This window comes from Octopus bimaculoides, chromosome 2 (assembly GCF_001194135.2).
Source record: "Octopus bimaculoides isolate UCB-OBI-ISO-001 chromosome 2, ASM119413v2, whole genome shotgun sequence".
NCBI lineage: Eukaryota > Metazoa > Mollusca > Cephalopoda > Octopoda > Octopodidae > Octopus > Octopus bimaculoides.
Window position 1 is genome coordinate 169,037,025 of NC_068982.1, and position 21,966 is coordinate 169,058,990.

Consider the following 21,966-nt stretch of genomic DNA (forward strand, 5'->3'; position numbering starts at 1 on the left):
ATTTGAGTTACTTCCCTTAGCATTATGCAAAAGGTAGGTAGGCACTTCAGCAGCCACCTAAAAATAGCACAGTTAAAAATCTATACAGATTTTTATATTCTATTTCAAGATAGCAAGTTGGGAAAAAATTTAGATATTAAGTTCAATTCATAACTACATAGTTTCAGGTTCAATTTCACTGCATGGCAATCTCTTCCACTAGTCCCGGGTTGACCTATACTTTGTAAGTGAATTTGGTACATAGAAACTGTGCGTCTATCATGCATGTGTGTGTGTATTTTTTTTTTTTTTCAGCATTTGTTTTGTTTACATGCCGATAGCTTAGGGGTTTAGTAGAACAAGTAAAAGACTTAAAAAATAAGTACTGGGATTGATTTGTTTCACCAAGTCCTTCAAAGAAATGCCCCAGAATGACAGTAGTAAAAAAGTAAGTTATGAAAAACTGAAATAATCATTTTATAAGTAAATATATTTTTCATAATGTTGAGCTTTCAACTATGAAGTTAAGTAGCATATCCTGTCAGCTAAGAAGATTGGCACAATAAATAATAATGTATCTTGTTTGATGGTACACAACATATTACAAGGGTTGAACTCATTTTGAATAATCCAATATCTAACAAACACTGTCTCTTAAAATTGCATGCTAATATTTCCACCTCAAATGTAACTAGTACTATAGAGAACAGTTGTTCCATGCTCCTAGAAAATTGAATCAACTGTGAAGGGAATCGACAATGAGGCACCAATAATGGTTGTAATGAGATTTGAAATCTTTCTCATGCAATCAGTTGTCTACCACCATGACTTTATAAACAGAGCCTTGTTTAGTTATTGTCAGCCCTGACAGATCAAACCCGTTCCAGCTATGACCAGCCATCCTCTTAGGTGGTGTGTTTCCAGGACGACATTATCCAATGCATTCTTCCTTTCAGACAATACAGTGGAGCTTGAAGGACATTTGACTGTTAAAATCTAGGTCAAACCATCATAAAGAAGCTCCCTTTTTTTATTTCTAAATGAGATATATTAATGAAAAAAAATGTACTATTTCTTTTGGTATTAAGTCAGTGCTAGTTTGTTTGTTTTTTTGTTTTCTTTCTTTTTTTTACAAGATTTATATTTTTGACATTAAAACTTGGACAATGGTTTCAAATTTCGGCATAAGATCAACAATTTTGAGAGGAAAAGGTTAGTCAATATCATCAACCCTACTACTTGACTGGTACTTAATTTTATTGACCCCAGAGGAATGAAAAGCAAAGTTAACCCCGGTGAAATCTGAGCTGAGAACACGAGTTGGAAGAAATACTAGGCAATTCGTACAATGTTTTATCAACCCTCTCAGATAATAATACCATCACGTTTAACATCTGCCTGAAAATAAAATTATGAGTTTCGGAGATTTAAAAAGGTATCATTACCTGTGTAGTTTTACCAGATCCAGTTTCACCGACCAACACCAATATTTGGTTTTTGTTGACCATTTCAGTGAACTTGTCCTTGTATTCCCATACGGGCAATGCATTTCTTTTCCGCAAAAGTTCATAATAGCGAGGTGTGTAAGGTAAGCCTGTAAGAAATATCAATTATAATTTTCACTAATTTTATCAAATATACAGTTCACTATCAAGTCAGAAAACATTTCAGTTCTTCTGAAAGACTTCACACCCTTCAAATCACCCAAATGGAAATTTCTACATATCTCAACACCCTTTATTCATGGAAATCCAAATGTCTTACACCGAAATATCCTTTCTCACACGTTTTTCCTTTTTTGACAAACTCTTCATTATTCAACGCGTTTTTAACTTATTTCCATGCCCCAACAACTCCAATTTAATATTCTATCTGAGTCAATCTTCCACGTAACTTCTATTCTGAATAAACCAGTTGTGATGACAGTAGTAGTTTAACAAAAGATGTAATTAAAAGTTAACTTCTTTAAGCAGTAACAAAATTTCGGTTTTCTAATAATAGCTTCTAAAAATCGAACACTAAATTCATTTTCTTTGTGCCAAACATATACTTAACCCTTTTAACTGTGGAAATCAGATGTATCCACTCAAAATTTCATTACCCTTAACTGCGAAAAACAGTTTTTGTTGAGGAATGTTACAATCAAAACTACTTATTGAAGATTATTGTGTTGAAACTACTGTCTGTTGAGATATGTCAAGTTTATTGGGGCAGTGAACTTGCAGAAAATACATTATTATATTTTTTAATAGATATTCAACACCATAACTGGAATAACCATGACATTTAATTTCACAGTTAAAGAGTTGAACATTTACAATTGTTCTTGATAAATCTTTACTGCCTCTCATTATTACACATTGAATGTAAAGCACAAAGACATTAAAGAGTTAAAACATTACCTGTAAATGGATTTAGCTGTATCTGTGGTTTGGGGATATTGAACTGTTCGAAGATCGAAATCTTCTTTTCGGGTTTCCTGCCTTCCTTCATGTGGTCTTTGTCACTTTCTCTATGTCTATCTTCATCCCTGAAAAAGTTTTAAAATCATTTAGCTAATTACTGTTTATTGAACCAAGAATTTCCCAGTTATATATCAGGTTGGTGCCAAGGTAATGGCCAGTTTTTTAGAAAACAGTTTTAGATAGTATTTTTTTTAAATTGTACCTCTTGCAATGTTTTAAGAATGTCACAATGAGTAATTTATACATTTTTCTTTCAGATTCTGATTGTATTGGCCATAATCTTCTGCTATATTCACATCCACATTCGTCCCATCTAAACATCATATTAACGTCTCTCACTCTATGAGTTTCATAAAGGTGTCAATGAAAGCACAGACGGCAGCAAAGTCTCTTCAGAGAGATTATAGGGATGATGTAGTGAGAGAAAGAAGTTGCAATTCAGAAGAGGGGGATTTGAGTTTGAAAGACGAGCCAAAAGAAGGTCATTCATAACAACTTGATTCCGAAGAGTTGGAAGCTGTTGTCACAGAAACTCCAACTGCTATTTGTAGAGAACTTACAAAACAGTTTAACATAGCCCATACAACTGTTCTACGCCAACTGAAAAGGATTGGAATGATTTCAGTGGTTGGAAAATGAGTCCTGCACAAACTGTCTCCAGAGAATCTGCAACCGCATGTTATTTGTCAGTCATTGCTTTCACAACACCTTAAGGGACCATTTTTAAGAAGACTTTGTACAGGTGATGAGAAGTGGATCCTATACCATAATGTTAAATGCCACCAATTGTGGATCAGTAGAGGAGGAAACCCTGTTCAATAACCAAGAAGAGGACTTCATCCAAGGAAGACCATATTGAGTGTATGGTGGGATATTGAAGGATTTGACCATTATGGACTGTTAGACAACAATCAAACAATTACTGCTAAGCTCTACGGTAATCAACTTCATTTGAAAGCAGCTTTAAACAGAAAGCGACCCTGCTTAGTCAACAGAAAGGATATTATCTTCCACTATGATAATGTTCGTCCTCACATAGCTCAACTGACCAAAGATCCTTTGGAAGAGCTTGGTTGGGAAATATTGCTTCATCCTCCATATTCTCCAGACCTTGCTCCTTCTAATTATCACTTGTTTCAGGGACTACAGAACCATTTGAATGGTCTTAGATTAACATCAAGAAAAGAGGTTGAAAATGAACTGGATTCATATTTCGCATCAAAACCTAAACAATTTTACAAGCATGGCATTTATGGAACAAAGTTCTGGAAAGCAATGGAAATTATGTTAACGAATGAATATTGTCTTAATCATGGGCTTTTACATTTTTAATAGAGACCATAAAATCAGCCGTCACCTTTGCACCAAACTAATAGTAATGGTTAAGATGAATAGTTTGTTTAAAATTTATTGGGAATATACAAAATACAAAGAAAAGGAAATATCAATACACACACACACATATATATATATATATATATATATATGTTAAAGCATTAGGAAGGGCATCTAACCATAGAAACCATACCAAAACAGACACGGAGACTGAACAGCCCTTCAGCTGGTCAACACCTGTCAAACTGCCCAATCCATCCCAGTATGGAAAACAGACATTAAATGACATTATCAAAAAAGGATACTAATTAAAATAATTTGCTACAAATTTAGACTTTGTTATATAAATTTTTAAAGAAAGTATATTTTTATATATTGTATGACCAAATATTTGTCTCAAAACATTCTATATTTTAAATATGCAAAAATTTTATATGGTCAAATGTTTGTTAATCTACATTCATAAGGTATAGACTCAGTTGGTAGCTAACCTTTTAAATAAGTGTAGATAAACCACATATGGCTAATGCAGAGACAGTGGAAACATTTCTGGAAAGTGTTACCAAGGAATTTTTCAGTAATAGATTTAATGAACTCATTATACAGTATGTTCTCAATGCTAGTTTTTCTAGTTAGTCTATCACTTCTCTTTTTCCCCAGGAATGTTGCTATGACAAAGACTCCAACAAAACATTACCCGAAGATAGGAAATAATTTTGTTTCTCATAGAATGTAACCAACGTTATTTAGTTTGAAGTGATAATGTAGTTCAAGATAAAAGATGCATTTAAGATATGGTGGGGGGGGAGACACATAACTCTTCCTGGTGCAAACAGCTGACTGACAGATTTCATTTTAACTTGGAAACGATCAACTGTAAAGACAGTTGATCCAGTAACTCATGAAAATTTGAATTAGTAAACTACTCTAACAAGGTTTACTTAAGAAAATGGATGAGAAATAGAACTAAATAAATTTTTAAAAATCCAAGAAGGAAAATTATTATATTGATGAGGAAGATAGGAAGGGTGCCAATAATTCATATTTATCAAGGCTAGACAGGTTATGTTTATATGAATATTTACAAGTTACTGAAGTATTCATGACTACTCTGTCTACTTTATCACATAATAGAACAGATAGTTGCTATGAAGTAGAAAGTAGTCAGCCCTGATAGAAAAGTCATGATGTCACATAAATAAAATGATGCCTAACTAGGACAGAAATGTTAAGATCAGTATTTTATTGAATTGTTAACTATCTAAACACACAGGCATGACAGTGTGGTTAAGAAGTTCACAACCATATGGTTCAAGGTTTGGTCCCACTACACAGCACCTTAGTGTCTTCTACTGGAGCCTTTGACTGACAAATACTTTGTAAGTAGGATTTGTTACCAAGCTATGCAAAAGCCTATAATGTGTGTCCTTCTATATCTCAAAACTTAGTAGTTCAACAGTTATCATTAAAATAAGAATGAGATTGAAATAAGTACTGGGGTCTATGCCATCAACTAAACCCTCAAAGGCAGTGCTCCAATCCAATGACTACAACAAATTAAAATTTCTAACATAAGCACAAATAGAAGAGGCTATTTGATAATTTATCAAACTTGAAAAAAAGGCTAAGATGACCTGTGTGATTTGACTTCAAATGTAAAGAACATAGTAAATACTGCAAAGTGAACAGAGTTACAATAATTGCACTATATTTTAGGATTTATGAATGAAGACAAAAATATTTCTAAGAGTGGTATGGAATGGTAAGAAGTAATATAACACAACTGAGAAGAAAGGGGTGTTTAGTGGAGGAAGGACATTACATTGGAAAGAAAGGCATATGTTTTTTCAGTTAAATGCACATGAGAATAAATTACTGAGCCTTGCATCAGGTTCTGACGCAAAATGATCACGACACATACATATCACTAAGTTCATTCAAGATGATGAACTACAGACCATAATATGGTCAACAGCTTAAAGTTTGTTAAAGAAACAATATTATGTTACAAGACAAGAAAGAAAAAACATAACTCAGTATGCTGCAGTCCTTGAATCCACAAGGCAATGCAAGAACACCCAGCTGTATATGTCCTTTCTTCAGGGTATAAATCTTTTGCCCATTTCAGTCATTAGACTACAGCCATGCTGGGGCACCACCTTGAAGGATTTAATCAAACAAATCAGCACCAAACTATCGGTCTCTTTTGCCAAATTTTTCAATTATGAAGACACAAACCAACACCAGTTGTTGGGGGGGGGGGGGACACAAACACAAACAGCCATTATGACAGGCTTCTACATTCCACAGTTTCCATCTGCCAAATTCATTTGCAAAACATTGTTCAACTCTGAGCTAATAGCAACAGACACTTGCCCAAGGTGCTGTGCAATGTGACTGAACCTGAAACCACATAGTTGTAAATAGGTACAATGTAAATGTGGAGTGGCTGTGTGGTAAGTAGCCTGCTTACCAACCGCATGGTTCCAGGTTCAGTCCCGTTGCATGGTACCTTGGGCAACTGTCTTCTACTATAGCCTCAGGCCAACCAAAGCCTTAAGTGGATTTGGTAGACAGAAACTGAAAGCAGCCCACTGTATATATATGTATGTGTGTGAGTATATGTTTATGTGTCTGTGTTTGTCCCCCCACAACATCGCTTGACAACCGGTTCGGCAAAAGAGGCTGATGGAATAAGTACTAGCTTACAAAGAATAAGTCCTGGGGTAAACTTGCTCAACTAAAGGCGGTGCTCCAGCATGGCTGCAGTCAAAAGAATGAAAGAATATATTATTTACAATATATGTAACACGAGTAGTGGTTTCACACATTTAGTAAAGTCAAACCAAATTTGAAACCCTCTCAAGCCAATGTTATCTCTAATTCTTTTGAGGTGAATAAAATAAAGTACCAGTAATCTACTGTGGTAGATTCTACTGACCATGCTCTCTCCAAAAATGTGTAGCCTGTGCCAATGTAAAGATAGAAATCAATATTAAGTTTATATCATTATATAGCCCACCCAAAATGAAATATGGAAATAAAATAAATAAGTCTAAATTTTATTGCTGGCTGCATTAGAAGTAGAAAGAAAACTGGTAGATTATGGGGGGAAAAAGCACCACTTCAAAAATACAGGCATAAAGTGCAGAGTCACATGGAAACCCAGCAATTACTAGATCCTTCAATGTAGCTAGCCATAATGGCTTGGTAATACAATTATTGTATTAATATTTTATTACCAAAAGGAAAACATGAGAAAAATTAACAGTTTCATGGTGTTAATCAGGAGGCTATACCAACATTTTGGCAATGTTTCGGCAAAATGTGTTTGGTTGGATTCCAAACAAATTCTGTTCTCTTCATTACAACATAAGTTTTTTTTTCTTTTACATAAAGAAATAATATATATATATATATATATAAACAACATAACACACACTTTTAGGTCACATTTAAAGAATTGTTGTTTAGTCCTAGGTCAGCCCTAATCATGGAGATCTATTATCAAAGCCACAACAAACCATGATCATGTCTTTTCTGAGAACAGATCAGACTAGATTAGCCAATACGTTTTTGACTTTTTTTTTTAAGGCTTTAGGAAAAGATAAGATTTGACTTATTTCTAGCAGATCGTACAATTTTAGATTGGCTCCACATTTGATTTGATAAAATATAGCTATACAAGTAGCTAGAAGTAAAATAGCCAATTAGATATGCCCGGATGTGCATGCTGACAAAAGATTTAACCTTCAGCATTCGGATCACTGTACCAAATATTTATCCACATTGTTTTGAATTAATCTTGCATTATATTGTATCTTCAAGTTTTCAATTCTGTGATTATTTTAAGAATTGCATTACAGGCTAAGTGTGAGGGGCCAGATCTGACCAGTTTGAACATAAAATGGACAGAGTATTTGGGCCAAATATGGTCTGTTTAAATGCTAAAGGATCGACTTGAAAACCTCATCACACCCAGCTGTCTTACCATCACCAACCTTCACCCGTTTCCAAGCAAGGTAATAATTCCTTTGGGTGGACATATTTTCACAGAAGATTATAAATGAACACTACCACTTGTATGATGGCAATGCTCATTTTTACACCTCAGATCAAGAAAAGGAGAAAGGGACAGAAACTACACACACAATGGGCTTCTTTCAGCTTTTATCTAGCAAATCTACTCTCAAGGTTTTGGTCAACTTAGATGAACTAAAAACCACAAGGTTGTAAATGAAACTTTTTAACCACACAGTCAAAACTGTGCAAACAGTGTATTGGGTGAAATGTTTTAAGTTGATGTTATCAATAAAGTTTAATCATGTTCTTCCACAACTCTGTGTGTGTGTGTATGTGCAATGTAAATATTTACCAAGCCCAAAGGGATTTTTAAGAGGATGTACTTAACTTCAATTTCTAAACAACATGAACAATAAATATTTTCCCCAAAATGAACAATTATTATTGACAAGCTGAATATTATGTTCTGCACAGTTACACAAAGCAACCACAGTGACTAACTCTCAAGTCTTATTTTTTGGACAATTTTAACCATTCAGCCATCTATCACTGCTTTTAGTAGTACCACTCTATCCCTAACTTTTTACATGTCTGCAAACATAATTGACAAATACTAATGTGTCGTAATTGCACACATCAGTAAACTAAAGAGCATTCCTCGGTGGAAAAGAATTCTACATCTACAAACTAGTTTAATATCACAAAAGTCAGTTATAAATCAATCTCTGCTTAAAAACCAGTTAATACCTTTCAAATATACTTGGTTCCTTGCCTAAACACTGAATTTACACTTAATTTAGTAGTTTAACTTCAGTTTGTTTTAACCAATAATTTTTACTGTAATGGAGAACAATTAGTAACCAAAATAGACATTCCTGGAAACATTTTAACTGTAGCGCTGAGATTAAATTACACAAAAGATATCCATGAAGCTCAATTACCCTTTGGCATTTAAACCAACCATATATGGCTCAAAATATTCTACCTGTTATATGTTTAAACCAGCCAGATCTGGCCTCTCGCACCTACCTGAAATATCGAAGCTACAAGATAATGCATGATTAATTAAAAACAATGTGAATAAATGAGTATTACACTTGACAAAGCTATCTGAATGCTAAAGAGTTAAAGCACATTTCCATTTTCGTCATAAACACACATATTTATTTCCTATTTTCTTCACTACTCATACACACACATAGCTATTTCCTTTTTTTTTTTTCAACACTTATAAATACCCTATTTTTATCAATTTATCATATGGCCTTTAATTTAGGAAATGTTCAATTTTCCTCTCTATTACAATGCTTACTCAACCTATTCCACTGCAATGTCTATTTCCCTCACATACAACATAAATTCAGAAGTACCACATAATACCAACAAAGCTTAACTCTTACTGCTGCACCTATTTTGGCTATTACAAATCAATGCTTTCACTATTAATTCAAGCAGACACTTATAAATAGTAACTAAAAACAATGCTTACATTCATAACTCTTTTCTCTACTTACAACTTAAAAACACAGTTAACAGTTGCATCTTTAAAACGTTTTTACTTTTATTTTGCTTTTCAATATTTGTCTGGGAGAGCAACTAACTTCCTCTGCTAAATAACACTTGTGTTAACCTAAAGCATTATGACACACAACTGATGACTTCATATACACTACTTTGCACACAAATACCATTACTCCACCACCAGCAACAACCTAAATATCTAACAATCAAGCCACTGCTTTTGTCTCATTTGTTTGCTTGGTTGATTGATTGATTATTGGTGTGTCTGCTCTTGTAAGTCAGAAACTACTGAAGCTAGAAAATCAACATTATTTATTAACGATTACTAAGTGAAAAATGTTTTTCAAACTTTGCTATTTTAGTAAGTTATTTGCAAATTAAAAGTACACAGGCCAGTATTTGTCCAATAATGAAGTCTCATGGTGAAGTGTTCAACCAAAGCTTTATTTATACAACTGATAGCCAAAACCCCCAATATCAAACTTCTAGCCACCCTCTTCAGTACTGATTATTAGACCATAATATCAACATGACAGCAAATATGTAAAACACGCAACCTACAACAACATGAATGCTATATCTTGCTCTTCCTTTTATACTACATTTGACTGATAGCATCTTTTGTTTTTCAAACTCATATCTATTACGGACAAGTTTTTTGCTTTTTCGTTTTTTAATTCATCTTGTTTGGACATGGACTAATTTTCAAACTCATCTGAGGATATAAAAGTTGGCTGCACTTGCACTCAAAGTTGGTTGCAATTATAGAAACCAGCTCATGTATATACTGAGATGCTAGAAAATAATGCCAAAATTCATAGAACCCAGGAAAGGGAGGAATGGTTTGGCAGGTGGCTAAGTGGTCAGGGTGTTGCAATTCCTGGATGGGGATGATAAGTTTTGTTCTTGAGCAAAACATCTCATTTCACATTGCTCTCTAGTGCTGTGTGGGAACCAGCATATCAAAGAATAGACCCGTTTCTTCTGCATGTTGTAAAATGCAACTAAAAGTGGTTGAGATAGGATTTGCACTCCGACCCCATAAAACCCTCACCAGCAACCCAAAACAGATCCATGAGTTGAAGGGTCGTCGCCAGAATGGTGCAAAGTTGTCATCTGCTAGAAGTAGGGAATCACCAACAAGTGAGGGATTCAGTAATGTGCTGTTAGAGCACATGCCCCCATACTACTACTACTACTAATGCTTAATTTTTTACTCAAACAAGACAAAATCAGTTGAGAGGCAGATCTAAGGGATAAAAAATTGAATGGAAGTTTGCTCTATTTTAATATTTGTTTTTCAATCTATGATAGCCAAGACACATTTTAACACTATTGTACAACACTACCAAGTAAAATAATGCTAGATGTGTGTGCGCGCACACACACACACACACCCTTGTTAAAATACAAATGCTATTTTTGTCATCCTCCATGAAAACATTCTAGCCAATACCATTTTAAAAGTGATTTGTATCTATGCAATATATAGAATGAACTGGCTTTGAGAAGAATGACCAAGTGACCTAGCAGCAACTGCAGCAAAGTTGTACGTGTAGCATAAAGATAGGACATTGTATTTGATGATAACCAAATGTATTGTGGACAGGAGCTGTTATAATAGACAGAGAATCCTATCTGGGTTGTTGAAGTAGAGATTACATTCAAGTTCTGTAGCATGCTAACAGCTTTGTAGTATCTAAAATCCAAAATATAGAAATATCTCAACTTTTTTTTTTATACCAACCAGCCTGAAACAGCTCCTGGCTCCAATACTGACTTCCTGTTTGAAAGTGATCTAAATTAGAATCTTCCATGAAAATTTCACATTAATTTGTTCAAAACACCAGGTTAATAATAACAACCAAGCTATTTTACTAAATTCTTCATTATTTTTCAAAATTAACTGAAACAAAGGCAGTGGAATTCAATGGAAATATGATGATCATCATCATCATCACTATTTAACGTCTGTTTTCCATGCTGACATGGGTTGGACAGTTTGACTGGAAACTGGTAATCTTATTTGGTATGGTTTCTATGGTTGTATGCTTTTCTAATGCCAACCACTCCAAGAGTGCAATGAATGGGTTTTATGTGTGACCAGGACATGTGCTTTTACATGCCACCAGCATGGGTGCCAGTTACACAAAACTGGCATCGGCCATGACTACGATCTCACTTGGCTTGACACGTGTTCTCAAACATGGTGTAGCGCCAAAGACCTCAGTCACTTGTCACTGCCTATGTGAGACCCCACATTCGAATGCTTTTTACGTGCCACTGGTATCGGCCAGGACTACGATTTCACTTGGACTGACAGGTCTTCTCAAGCACGGCATATCACCCAACATTTGAGGTGGTCTTTATATGCCAGTTACACGACTATTTCATTTGGCTTGATGGGTCTTCTCAAGCATGGTATATAACCAAAGCTCTCATTCACTTGTCATTGCTGCCATGAGGCCTAACATTCAAAGATCATGCTTCCCCAGCTCAACCCATGTCTTCCTGGGTCTACCTCTTTGACAGGTTCCCTCCAGAGTTTGGTACTTCTTCCCACAGCTGTCCTCATCCATATGCATGAAAGGTTTTAAGTAGCTACATTGCCGGGACAAAAAAAAGTTCTCTGCTTGGATCTGCTAAATAGTGAAGTTATGTTGTTGTCTACATTAGTGCAAGCCAGCTGAGCAGCATTTACAAATATTACCATTCACAGACATCATACTTGCCAATGTCATGATGTTAACAATACTTCAGTATTTGATTGATTACATTCCAACTGTTTACAAAAAGTGACATTCAAAGCTAACAATATTTATAGCTATTTACTTTCCTGTAGATCATAGTCATTTTCTGGGGTTGTGTTCTTAGGTTATTTTAGCAGTCTGATATATGAATAGAGTTATTCAGTTGAATAAGGTGTTGGGAGGAGAAGGACACTTTGTAACAACAGCTTCCTTGGATAAACTCTTTACAGTAAGACTACAGTTAGACTTGATAGAAATCATATATCTAAATTTTGTTTTAAGGTACATTTTATTTCATTAGTATATTCTCGTACATTTCTCCTCCTCTCAAAAGATGTTTAGTCAACTTTCAAGTTCATAAAGAAAAGAAAATATGAATTACTCAAAAGATATTTTCACATGGATGTGGAAGAAGGATACATTACTTTTAGAGTTAAGATATTTTTGTTCATTTCATCAAGTGTAGCTATGACTTCTGTACAACTGTCATTAAAATGTGTCTGGAAAGTATTTATTCACACCCAAAAATGCATGTCTCGCAGTGGAGTAAAGCCATAGTCATACATGGTTTTTTTACCTCTGCATAACCCAAGCTCCCTGCATCAAACTGGAAGCCATGTTTAATAATACTTATCACATTGGTTAAGTCACATGACACACCAAACATATAAAACATGAACTACAACACCATTATTGCAAGAACAAGCAATAGGGTCTATATGTAAGAAAAAAATCAATTTCATGACAGAAGGTAATGGAAATAAGTTCATACACATAGGTACATTGCAGGGCAATGTATATTCAAATAATGACCACTAATATTTGTTAGAAGTGGTTGCTCACACTGAATATCAGTATACTTGCCTATTTTAGTGGTGCATGAAATAAACCCTCTTAAATTGAAGAATTGTTTAGTCTCAAGCCAACTAACTGAGCAAAGGCAAACCAGCCACATTATTCCTATCTCACTTTTTTTTTTTAAATTTTGTATCTAAGTCTAGAATATATAATGCTTCTTTTGTTTTTCAAATGAAAGGTGTGATCTGCTGCTATTTCATATAGGTCAAGTGAATATAAAGCTCCCACTTTGACTTAATGAAGACTTATGATAATCAAGTGTGTGTGTGTGTGAGAGAGAGAGAAAGAGACATATGAATTGTTATTTAGAAGTTACGTGAAATACTCCTAATGTAAAGCAAAAGGAAGTTCTAAGTAGTCAATAGCTTTCAGTTTGCTTTCATATTCTTTTACTACTATTATGGACTGTGCCATGCTGGAACATTGCCATCATTTAAATTTTTGGTGGAATGGGAAATGTTTAAGCTGAAATGGAAACTAAATTAGCTACCTGACAGAAATTTGCACTCATCTATTCAGTTCTGGTAGACTCATCAAATTCATGAACATCAAAAGTAAACCACAGATGAAGTTTATAGAGAACACAATACTCTATATGTGTATCAGCATTACAATAAAGGTCTACGTTCAGATTTTTAAAAATTAACATCATATATCAAGTATGTTCAAAGAGAAACTTGATGGGAGTTAAAAGTACATATTAAAAAAAGAAAGGGGGAGGAATAAGAGCAATTTAATAAACCAGCAGCTTAGGGGTTAAATCCTTCTGTCTATGTATGAAGAACTTATAGAAATTTGTAAAAACCCAGATGGTAGTTTAGCGTTAATAATGAAGTGCAAAATTTACATAGCATATTGATTTAACACTTTTGATATCAACCCACCTGAAACAGCTCTTTGTAACAAGGTGATCTAAATTGAAGCTTTCCATAAAAATATCAAAAATTCATGTTAATATGTTTCAAATCATTAAAGTTATTCTATACTTCATTATTTTCAAAATTAACTAAAACAAAGGCAATATATTTCAAAAGAAATAAGCGAAAGGGGTAATATATGTAAAAATACATCTAAAAAAGCAATTTAAAATGTACTTAGGAAGTTTCTACAGCAAGACTAAATATTTTGGCTACAGTCCAATGTCTGAGACCAGCAAAAAAAAAATATCAAAATTAATTTGTACACTATTGTAATTTCAATTAGCAAAGGAGAAAAAATTCTTTACATGTCTACTTCATCTGTTCACTCAACTCTTAAATCTACTTTATTTCATTATGTCTGCCTACCTTCATCTACCCTACAAGCATTATGAAAACCTCTCCCTCAGCGCTCCACATGTTCATTCATACCAACTATATAAAATAGTGGATATCTCTTATGGATGTCCTCAATTACTTTGAACTTAATCTCTCGCACATCCCAAATAACACATATTCATTCCACTTTAGACATCTTGAGTCTCTTGGTGAAATTTCAAGAGATTCCAAATCATGCAGAAATTATAATTGCTATTTTCACATAAACTATCAAAATTCAAGCTATAATCTGACACTTTATATAGAAGAATTGACATCAATAATATTTTCTGTTTGTCATTCAATGCCTTAACATGAATACAAAGTTATTCAAATAAAGACAACCTTCCTGCAAAGAATATTTTATTTATATATATATATATATATATATATATATACTGTAAGTTTAGAGGGAATACTTGATAAGTGTAAGCACCTGTATATGCCAGATAGTGGCAGAGGTGAGAGAATATATCAAACATAAATTAAAACCAAAACACAAAGGATTTCCCGCGATGTCCTTTGTGTTCTGGTTTTAATTTATGTTTGATATATATATATTGTGTGAGTGTGTATTTATACATATCTTCTCAACTTAAGAATTTGTAAATCCTAAATATCTGCAACAATTAGCCTTTGCCTAATATTCATCTGTTGTGCATGTAATTAAGGAACTTTTACAAAGCACTCACTTCAAGAATCTTGCCACTTGCTATATTTATTTAATTTATAGAAATCAGGTTCAGTTTAACCACACTGCATTAAACATTAAGCAGGTTAGCTCAAAGCAGACAGACTTTACATGACAACTGCTTGACATTAAATACCACATCTGTTCATGCCTTGAAAACTGCTGTGCTGCTCAGCTAATTTCAACTAATTAGAGCTATTCAAATTAAACAACAACTGTACTCATCTCACTCACCCACCTTTATACATTCTATTCCTTCCTACACAATTTATAAACGCAACTATTCCTCTCTAAATGATCACAGATTCCAGTAATACCAAAAAAATGTTATAAAAATAAAATCCAAATTTTATTACATTTTTTTTTATTACTATCCATATTTTTTTTATTTCATTATATCACTAGTCTCACTCACCAAACTTTATACATTTCTACTGCTATACAATTTATAAACAACTATTCCTGTCTAAACGATCACAAGTTCCAATTATACAAACTACAAAGTTAAAATAAAATCAAAATTTTCTTCATTTTTTTTTTTATAACTATACATTTTACTCTGTTTGCCAGAGTATGAGCTTCATTTTCAAGTGGGAAAGGAAAAACTTGTTTTCACAGGAGTGGAAGCTGCTTTTGTCAGTCATGCAAACTACAGCACATGAAGCCCCAAACCATCCCTGATTTAATAAAGCTATGATCAAAAGTGCTCCTGCTTTGATCATCTTGTGTTTTCCTTTGCTTTGTTTTTTTTCCAGATATTGCATAACTAATACTACACTATTCAAGATAGTTGCAGACATTCTTTTTAAGATAGGAAGACATCTGGTTGCTCAACTTGCTATTGTATATAGAGAAGAATTATAAGCACAACAAAATGAACATCTTTTCTGCAAAACACTAAAGACCTATGAAACAAATCAAGGATATTATATAGTCCATATATAGTTAGAAAATTTACACACTAGAAAATTTAATGAGAGAAAAACCTAGTGAAAGATGGCAGCTCTGCTGATTCAAACACTGAGGTAAAGAACCTAGCTATGGGTCTCCAAAACCAACATTTTTTTTCATTCAATTTGGGCAACTGGAGAATAGTAGCTGCTCCCAACTGATGTTTGGAATCATGATAAATGAAACCACTGGACATTAGTTCACAATGTGTAGTCATTGATAAAATCAGAAGCCAATATTACCACCTTTATGAAAACAAGTCCTACCACTATCCTTATAGGAGACAAGGTCACTCACAATGTCATCTTTTCTGTTACAATGCAAGAGAAGTTTCAGGTGTGAACAAGTCATAAATAAGTCATGTATCTCAAAACTTATATACCCACAGCTAACCAAATGATTCAAAAATCAATATTATGAAACCTTTCATATAAATGCCACATTTACCAAAATTTGGTTGGTTTTCTAAATATTTTATTTATGACACAGATCATTAACTGTGCAGCAACCTCAACCATAACAGAATTTTAAGCACTAAATAGTTTACACTGGCTGTACTAAATTAGATAGAAGAGGAAATACAAAATCTGCAAGATAATATAAACATAACCTATACACATTATGTTGTTAAATTTAGGTCTTCAAGGAGAAATTTCTTTAATTTCCAGAATTTCATAGAAAAAGTGTGTTAAGAAAATTATCATTGAACAATAAATATTCACAGGCCCTGTTAAGAAGCATTTTTTTAAAAAGGATTAATCATATCATTCAAGCTAAATTTGTATTTGTCTTATAAAACAGATTTTTTTTATAGTTTAGTCTCAACAAAAGCATTCAAGCCACGAATATTCTCCATTCTGTATTTAGAGGGAAATGTAAGACTACATTGTCTAAGGCAAGTCCTATTTCTCACAAGTGGAGCAATCAGCTAGACTCCCTCATTAGCTGGTAATTTGTATAAGTGTATTTCCATGGTGTAGTAGGTTAGACAAAAAATACAAATAGAATCATTTACATAAATTGCTAGAGCAGTGTAACAACTGGCTGCTTTATTTTTAAAATTCCAAGCAATCTACCGTGAAGTAATAATGAATCCTATTTTCCAGATAGCTTGACTAATAAACTCTTTTGATAGCAACCTGTTTGACTTATTACCATTACACTTGCCTTAAAAATTACACACTTAAAAGTCTTAATCAAAATCTCATTATTACGTAAATGATAATCCAGAATTTTTGTAGGTTAAAAAGTTCTATTACATTTGTGTACATGAATTTCTTTGTAACTTATATTCTTCATACCAATTTAATACAATGACAAAAAAAATTATTTTACTAAATCCTCTCAAATTCTAACTTATTTTAAAAATAGAGAGATTAGAGTGTTTTCTCATAAGAAAGTATAAAACAGTTAAATGCACAAACAGCAACAATACAAATCAAACCCCTGAACTTCAAATCAATAACACAATCTTATATTGATGGTTGTGTGATCAAAGTAACTGACCAAAGTAATTAATAAACACACATACACCTGTTTGAGAGAGGTTAGAAATAGAGACCAAATCTCCAAAATCACAGATAAAATAGTTCCACATACCCTTCAAAAAAAAAAGGGATCCCCACAGCTGACCTAAGGCTAAACAAGCATTATTGTGGCTTTGACATGTCTGCAAAGTGCTTTTTCTTTCTTATATTCAGTAATCTCTGAATAAATATTGTATTAAATATCCACCTTGACATCCTTACTACCACCAACCAGTTTCACATCACCTAAGACTTTTCAGTAAAACTCTTTTCCTCTTCATATACCCAGAGGAGCCACAAGTATATATATATATATATATATATATAGATAGATAGATTCAGATGAATTAGGTACTTAGGTTGAGGTTTTAGGTAAAATTATACTAATATGTCCATCTGTTTTAATTTAATTCTGTCTTTATGCAGCTGAGGATTGCTCTGCATTTAAATTGATGTAATGATTGCATTGTTCAATTAAATGGAGTTGCTTGAAACGATCATACTGCTTTACCTCTGGATATCCTTGTGGCTTATTTTGATTATATATATATTGACATATCTAAGTTACATAAAAAAAAATAGGGACTATTGATCAAATAGTTAAGATTCAAACTTAACTAAAGTCATTTTGTTATAGACAAAGCAAACTTTGATTTTAATCAGCACACTTTTCATACATTTAGATGTTTATAAAAAAATTTTTAAAACATTTTTACATAAACAGACAAGCTACTAAAATATTAACCCAAAAGCTGAATCCCCATCATATGGTTTCTCATCATTTAGTACCTGAATTCCAAGCTGGCATAAGTTGGATGATTTGACAAAATCCAGGTCAGAGGATTGTGGTGAGCTCCAGTGTCTGTTTTGCCATCGTTTCTATGGCTGGATGCCTTTCCTAATACCAATCACTTTACAGAGTGTATTGGGTACTTTTTCATGCTGCCAGCTCTACCGAGATCACAGAGTAGCCTGCAAGACAAGACTCCTTGATTGAGGGAATGTAATCCTGAGGGAGTTGGCTTATGTCAGACGTTGAGAGGCAAGAGTATGATAAAAAGGTAAGAAAAGGTGTCTTACTGTAGGGGAGCTACAGGGCTACTCCAGCCAGAAAAGGAAAGAGGATGGTGGTAAGAGTTGTCAGGACATATCCTCAAGGTACGTTTTGTATTTATATTCTTGCACACACAAATTTGTAGATGCAGAATGGCTAAATGGTTAAGTGCACTTTACAATTATGAAGTCCCAATTTCAATCCCACTATATGGCATGCTGGATAAATGTCATCTATAAGTGTTAGCTCCTGCTAAACCGTTCAAACTCACGCCAGCATGGAAAGCGAACGTTAACTGATGATGATGATGATATACATACATACATACATACACACACATATACATACATACACAAATACATGACTTTCGACATAAGGAGTGCATGTACATATACAACACGGAGAAGTGTATGCACTCAAGTTGTAGTTTGAAAATAGCAAGCTTTCTCACAATAACACGTCTTAAAGAAAATCTACAATGATGTTGAGAGGAAGAAACAAGAGACAAAAGGATATATGTTTGTACATGCGTGAGAAAACGTGAATTATTACAATTGAGGCAAAGTAACAACATAACAAAGGGAAGTTCATTATGATGTAATAGCATTCTAATAATAAAAAAAACAACTAACAAGCCCATATCTGAACTATCGACAGGATTATATATATATACAAACACACGATCTCCCTACCTACCCAATGAAACATTTGTAATCTCACAGAAGAATGCTCAAACTACCGCAAACCATTCTGTTCCATGACAATGTCACACGAGCTCATCACGACAGTCTTTGCATGTATGTGTGTATTTGTTTTCCAAGAGGAGAGAGCGTCTTTGTGTACTTAGCTGAAGTGCGTGCACATATGCATATATGAAGTACATTAAATCTCACAAGTTACCTGTAATTAATTTAATGTACATGGTGAACAAAGAGCTAGGCATGTCGTAAACGCACTTGGAAGAGTCATGAAACATGGGTTTCACATTATTTTCTTCGTGCGAATCATTACTAGACGATCACACCATTTTAAAGCAATGCCGGTAACATCCCTAAAATCCGCCATAGCTACATTTGTTAAGGAAATCCAAAAATACTAAATATATCCGTTTGTTTTTAAAAAAATAAACCAACAAAATGAATTTCTCCAATGCAAATATATAGTAGTTAAAATTCGAATTAAATAAAAGCCAAACTTATCCTTCGACACAATTTCCCCCCATTTCTAACGGGCATGAGGTAGTAAAAAATAAGTCAATTTCTGTCTATACTTAATGATTTTTACGAAATAACTTCGGAGTTTTAAAGCCAAACTTTTTCTTCGATATCAACGGATGGATAGATATATCAGTGCCCCCACACACACACACATATGTATGAGATGGTGCAGTTGAGCTAAACGAAATAAGAGAGAGAGCAGCACTCAATTGCAGTAGCTTGTATAGAGTGATACTTAAAACTATGGTGGCAAAATTATGTAATTATGTTTACAAAACATACAGCAATTAGTCTTTACGAAAAAAAGAATTTTCTCGTAAGTATAGTGAACACATGTATATAAAACTCGATTTCTGACGGCAAGGCATTTCGACTAGACTATTCATCACACATTGTTAGAATAAATCGTAGGATTTCATAAAATATTGTTTAATGCACAAGATATTTTTGAGAAACAACGAATACACAATGGTTTCTCTCTCTTTATCATATATATATATATATATATATATATATATATATATATATATATATATATATATATACATGCATATGCTCAGATATCATTTGTATTATATATAGGCATACCTACATAAGTGTGCCCCCTGACTTTGTTTCCTCATAACTTCCAGAAAAATGGATATTTTTTTTATTAAATTTTCTACAAGTATGTTTTAGATGGTGTAGATTCCGATTATATGGGAAATTGCACAAAAGAGTTTCGAAGAATTCACCCGGGTTGGCTTTGTTACCTCATAACTTTCAGAAAAATCTATATTTTTTTATATTTTCTACAAATACCTTTCAGAATGTATAGATATCAATTAAAAAGAAGAAAAAATGGTGAGCTCATTACATATCTACAAAATGAAACTTGAAATTTTGACAATTAATAATGATGTATGTTTGTGTGTATATGTTCATCATTTTTCTTTACAAAATCTTATATAATTTACACACTCTGAAAGATATTTGAAGAAAATTTCATTTAAAAATATCAATTTTTCTTAAAGTCATGAGGAGACAAAGCGACTCGTGTGAATTTTCTGAAATTCCTCTCCCCACTCTAGGGGAAAAAATTTTCACAACAAATTCCGATAAAATCGGAATTTACACCATCTGAAGTGTATTTGTAGGGAATTTCATTAAAAAAAAAATTTCTGTAAGTTATGAGGAAACAAAGTCGGGGGCACACTTGTGTAGGCAGATACATATATAAACACATACGTGCGTAAATATATAAGCAGTTTTTCAGATACATATATTACAAGTTTCTTATATACATACGCATATAAACATATTGATCAGTTTCTCATATAATGTATATACACACTGACCAGTTTACATATGTCATACACACACATATTGATTAGCTGCTTTTACAATTTATATATACATTCGTATAGTTTCTTTTATACACACACACACACACACACACACATACATATATATATACACACACACACGATTTCTAAGTGAGAATTTCTTAACAAAAGCAAATAGAAAGATAGACATTCTCAAATTCGAGATCCTTAGAAACTACTTCAAATTAAGGGGGAACTGCTTTGTGTTATTTTACACACATTTGCATAAGACATTTATGTATATTTGCATTAAGGAGGAGAACAAAGAAAAAAATGAAAAGCCTGAAGAAGTGGTAATGAAAACAGATACAAGAATAGAGAGAATGAAGCAAAAAAAAAAAATTGAAAACTGAACCCCCACTTTGTAACCACACAATTTCCCGACAAATTCGGCCATCTTTATCGTAACTTTTTAAGAGCGCAAGGAAAAAGTTTGCAGATTACAAAACAGGCTAAAGTACATTAAAAATACAAAGAAAAGTGAAAATTAGTCTTGCAAATAATAGTATTTTAACAAAACGTACCTATTCCGCTTCGAAGATGAATCACCAACGTCAATACGACGCTTAGACATTTCCACGCCACACGGAGTGGAGAAGGCGGAACATTAGAGAATTATGGGTAAAGTTTTCAACACCTTCTTCACAACCAAGTGACTTGTTAATCTACCAACAACTTCCTGTTAAGATAATATGCCTCACTATAGTAACAACTACTAATTGCTATTAAGCGGTTTTGTTCTTTTTATTTGGTTGGTTTCAATTTCATTTTAACATTTACTGTATACGAACGTTTACACGCGCATACAAAAGCATAAATATATCGTTTAGTGTTGACTGTCGGAAGAAATAGTACTCGATGCCTTTCTTTGAGATTAATATTTTATTTTGATCGAGTCAGTTGTGCTTGTGGGTGCACAGCCATATATATATATATA

The 21,966-nt window shown here is 33.4% G+C and overlaps 1 protein-coding gene across 1 annotated transcript in view; it reads right to left on the bottom strand.

Annotated features, from left to right (window-relative positions):
• LOC106876850 (putative pre-mRNA-splicing factor ATP-dependent RNA helicase PRP1) overlaps positions 1-21,706 on the bottom strand; it is a 49,881-nt gene extending 28,175 nt beyond the window's left edge. Inside the window, exons 1-3 of the mRNA XM_014925572.2 lie at positions 21,554-21,706; positions 2,382-2,509; positions 1,425-1,573 (exon numbers count right to left, since the gene is read on the bottom strand). Of these exons, the coding sequence (XP_014781058.1) occupies positions 1,425-1,573; positions 2,382-2,509; positions 21,554-21,603 (327 nt within the window). The 5' untranslated portion in view covers positions 21,604-21,706. The remainder of the gene's footprint in view (positions 1-1,424; positions 1,574-2,381; positions 2,510-21,553) is intronic.
• Positions 21,707-21,966: the final 260 nt, after the last annotated feature.